This window comes from Lutra lutra, chromosome 1 (genome assembly GCF_902655055.1).
Source record: "Lutra lutra chromosome 1, mLutLut1.2, whole genome shotgun sequence".
NCBI classification, from domain to species: Eukaryota; Metazoa; Chordata; class Mammalia; order Carnivora; family Mustelidae; genus Lutra; species Lutra lutra.
The window spans coordinates 211,400,843-211,405,518 of NC_062278.1; the positions used below are offsets into that span (position 1 = coordinate 211,400,843).

The 4,676-nt window shown below is 41.6% G+C and overlaps 1 protein-coding gene across 1 annotated transcript; it reads left to right on the forward strand.

The window, feature by feature from the left end:
- The first annotated feature begins 3,394 nt into the window (after positions 1-3,394).
- On the forward strand, positions 3,395-4,336 carry LOC125091653 (olfactory receptor 10H4-like). The gene has a single exon (XM_047715431.1). It carries the CDS (start codon positions 3,407-3,409, stop codon positions 4,334-4,336), a length of 930 nt encoding a protein of 309 aa, XP_047571387.1. The 5' UTR covers positions 3,395-3,406.
- Positions 4,337-4,676: the final 340 nt, after the last annotated feature.

Here is a 4,676-nt window from a genome sequence, read left to right on the forward strand (position 1 = left end):
TTCCCACCAACAGTGTAAGAGGGTTCCCCTTTCTCCACATCTTCTTCAACACATGTTGTTTACTGTCTTGTTAATTTTGGCCATTCTAACTGGTTTAAGGTGGAATCTCAATGTGGTTTTGATTTGAATCTCCCTGCTGGCTAATGATGATGAACATTTTTTCATTCAAAAAACAGATAATCACCTCAAAAAAATGGGCAGAAGGGGCGCCTGAGTGGCTCAGTGGGTTAAAGCCTCTGCCTTCGGCTCAGGTCATGGTCCCGGCGTCCTGGGATCAAGCCCCCCCATCAGGCTCTCTGCTCTGTGGGGAGCCTGCTTTCTCCTCTCTCTCTCTGCCTGCCTCTCTGCCTACTTGTGATCTCTGTCTGTCAAATAAATAAATAAATAATCTTAAAAAAATGGGCAGAAGACATGAAGAGACAATTCTCCATTTTTAACTTGAGGAACCTTCATGCTGTTTTCCAGAGTGGCTGCACCGGTTTGCCTTCCTACCAACAGTGTAAAAGGGTTCCCCTTTCTCCACATCACCTTAATATTTGTGCTTTTGAGTTTTGGTTAAGAAGTACTTCTTTACTCTGAAATCACAAGGTCATTCTCCTAGTGGCCCCCTTTCCTATTAACTTTATATTTCACTTTATGTGTAGAATCCATCTACTTTGGGTGTTGTCTTGGGCAGGAATCCCAACACACATCCCAAATCCCAAATCCACATTTGCACCACTTCATAAAATCTCCAGTTTCCCATCACAAACCAGTCAACAATCTTCTTTTTTTTTCCATTTGACTTGTGCTCTCACCTTTATTGCATATTGGGTTTAGAATCAGGCAGAGATATTTTCTAGATATCCAACCAACATGATCCATGTATCATACATATCATACACATCTGTTCTACTGTCACACTTTTTTAAATGATTCCAAGTCTATAATGAGTCTCAATGCGGGGAGGGATATCTCTATCTCTCTTGTGTACTCCATTTTTAGGAGACCACTGTAACTTTTCACTGACTTTATTTTTCAGAAAGAAATTTAAGATAGGTTCTGAAATTAAACTTCTTAAATTGTAAATACAGTTTTGCTGAATATAACTTGGGGAAGAACTGACATAATTGCTATATTAGCTCATCCCATCCAAGAGAGCACAGTGGTTTCCATATTTCCGTGTATCCAGACCATCTTCTACATATCTATCTGTGGCTGAAATTTCTGTCCTTGGACATACAGCATTCCTTGGTTAATTCCTAGATTTTTTTTAATTTTATTTTTTATAAACATATAATATATTTTTATCCCCAGGGGTACAGGTCTGTGAATCGCCAGGTTTACACACTTCACAGCACTCACCATAGCACATACCCTCCCCAGTGTCCATAATCCCACCCCCCTCCCAACCCCCCTCCCCCCATCAACCCTCAGTTTGTTTTGTGAGATTAAGAGTCACTTATGGTTTGTCTCCCTCCCAATTCCATCTTGTTTCATTTACTCTTCTCCTACCCCCTTAACCCCCCATGTTGCATCTCCTCTCCCTCATATCAGGGAGATCATATGATAGTTGTCTTTCTCTGATTGACTTATTTCGCTAAGCATGATACCCTCTAGTTCTATCCACGTCGTCGCAAATGGCAAGATTTCATTTCTTTTGATGGCTGCATAGTATTCCATTGTGTATATATACCACATCTTCTTTATCCATTCGTCTGTTGATGGACATCTAGGTTCTTTCCATAGTTTGGCTATTGTAGACATTGCTGCTATAAACATTCGGGTGCACGTGCCCCTTTGGATCACTACGTTTGTATCTTTAGGGTAAATACCCAGCAGTGCAATTGCTGGGTAATCCAATCAAGAAATGGGCAGAGGACATGAACAGACATTTCTGCAAAGAAGACATCCAGATGGCCAACAGACACATGAAAAAGTGCTCCACATCACTCGGCATCAGGGAAATACAAATCAAAACCACAATGAGATATCACCTCACACCAGTCAGAATGGCTAAAATTAACAAGTCAGGAAATGACAGATGCTGGCGAGGATGCGGAGAAAGGGGAACCCTCCTACACTGTTGGTGGGAATGCAAGCTGGTGCAACCACTCTGGAAAACAGCATGGAGGTTCCTCAAAATGTTGAAAATAATTCCTAGATATTTTAAACCAGAGGTTTTTAAAGTGTGATATGAGGATCCCTGGGGCCCTGGAGACCCTTACCGGGGGGGGGGGGGGGGGGTGGACATCAGGTCCTCAATTTTCCAATAAAGGAGAGGATGCATTTTTGTCATAAGTTTCAACTAAAACCACATAGTGCCACAAGCTGAATGCAGAAACAGATAGGAGCATCATCTTGTCTTCTATCCAGCCAGCATTGGACAAATTTGCTAAAATGCAGAACAAAGCCACACTTCTCACTAAACGAGTTTTTAAAAATCCAGCTACTTTCCTAAAGTGTTTCTTATATTAACATGAGTAGATTGTTCCTTTATGTTGAATCAAAGGTTGATTATTATTATTTTATATGTGTTAATAACTAAATATTCTCAAAGAATCTCAGTTTTATTTACTAATATGGTAAGAAAGGAGAATTATAACTCCCTTAAACAAAAGCCCTCTAGGGGACTTAATAGGTTTCTAGGGTAAAGAAATCATGAGGCCAAAATGTACGAGCACTCTCTCATTATAGTTTGTCTCACTATCGGTAATGTTATCTTATGTGTTCCTTAAAGTCTATCTTTAATGTGATTATTATGGGAAATTATTATGTGGGAAATACTGTGAGTTTGGGAAGTTGATCTAGTCTTCTGCAACTTGTGTTCTTTCTGTCTTTGCTCAAATATATTCCACCTTCATTCTTTTACCTTTCTAGGTAGATGACCATATCTCTTCCTTTCTAATCCTGATACTCCTTCTTTTGATATCTTTCCTGAAGCACCTCTCCTGGTTTTTTGTTCCCCACTAATGAGTCGCAGAGATAGTTAGTAACTTTGACTTGTTCCTGATCCTAAAACGAAACGCCCCTAGCTTCCTATTTCATGTAGTGTTTGCTAGTTTTGCAGTATATATTCTTAGTTAACTAAGAAAGTCCTAGTCGATATTATGTTGAGAAGCTTTTGAAAAATCTTTAATATTTGTGTATATATCATTATGTTGTCTATCTAAAATAACACAATGTATGTATCAACTCTATATCAATTTTTAAAGTCATAAATAGGAATTGAACTTTAGTAATCCTGGGCTGTTGCCTAGATTGATATAATTATATGACATTTCCTTTTTAGTTTATTCATGTGGCTAACCACATGATAGATTTTCTGATGCTGAACTACACTTCTTCTTCATGGAATGAACCATGTACATTCATTCCCTTTCTGGTCTCAACAGATGCAGCATCTGAGCCTGGTCATAACTATAGCATGGTGTATGAATTCATCATCGTTGGCTTCTCCAACTTCCCACAGCATCTCCTGCCTGCATTCTTCCTGCTATTCCTGCTCATGTACCTATTCACGTTGCTGGGGAACCTGCTCATCATGGCCACTGTCAGGAGTGAGCACAGCCTGCACACGCCCATGTACCTCTTTCTGTGTGCACTGTCCATCTCTGAGATCCTCTACACCTTGGCCATTACCCCACGCCTGCTGGCCGACCTGCTCTCCACCCGCCACACCATCACCTTTGTGGCCTGTGCCAGCCAGATGTTCTTCTCCTTTACATTTGGCTTCACCCACTCCTTCCTGCTCATGATCATGGGCTATGACCGTTACGTGGCCATCAGCCACCCCCTGTGGTATAACGTGCTCATGAGCACTCGCACCTGTGCTCATCTGGTGTCCTTGTCCTGGGCTGGTGGCTCACTCATGGGGATGATGGTGACTCTGATAGTTTTTCACCTCACCTTCTGTGGGTCTAATGAGATCCATCATTATGGCTGCCATGCTCTTTCCCTCCTAAAGTTGGCCTGTGGGAAGGAGACATCCTCTGTCACCTTGGGTGTGATCCTGGTGTGTGTTACAGTATTGATGGGATGTTTATTTCTCATCATCCTCTCCTATGTCTTCATCGTGGCTGCCATATTGAGGATCCCTTCAGCTGAGGGCAGGCACAAAACCTTCTCCACATGTGTGTCCCACCTCACTGTAGTCATTGTGCACTACAGTTTTGCCTCCATTATCTACCTCAAGCCCAAGGGCCCCCATTCTATGGACAGTAACACTCTGATGGCCACCACCTGTACAGTCTTCACCCCCTTTCTCAGCACAATCATTTTCAGCCTCAGAAATAAGGAACTCAAGAATGCCATAAAGAAAACCTTCCAGAGAAAATTCAATCCCCTAAGCTCCTGATGGCCAGTTTGGTCATAAAGAAATATGATAGCAGGGTTGGGAATAATAATGCCACTCTCCATAGGACTGTTGTAGGAGTTCAGTCTACGGAAATATTAAATAGGTATTGTTGGATGCATCCATAGGTTTTGGAGCAAGCGATGTATTTGTTTTTCCCCAATTTGTTGCCCCGTTTTGAATAGACTCTATTGTCTTGACCCCATGTATTGAACTCCATCCTATTACTTCTGTCTAAATAGCTGTCATCTACCTATGGGCTGGTGGGAGACATCACATGGATGTGTCTGGGCACTGATGTCAATGGTTTTCCTTGAATGGACAAACAAGGAAGGACCTTCAT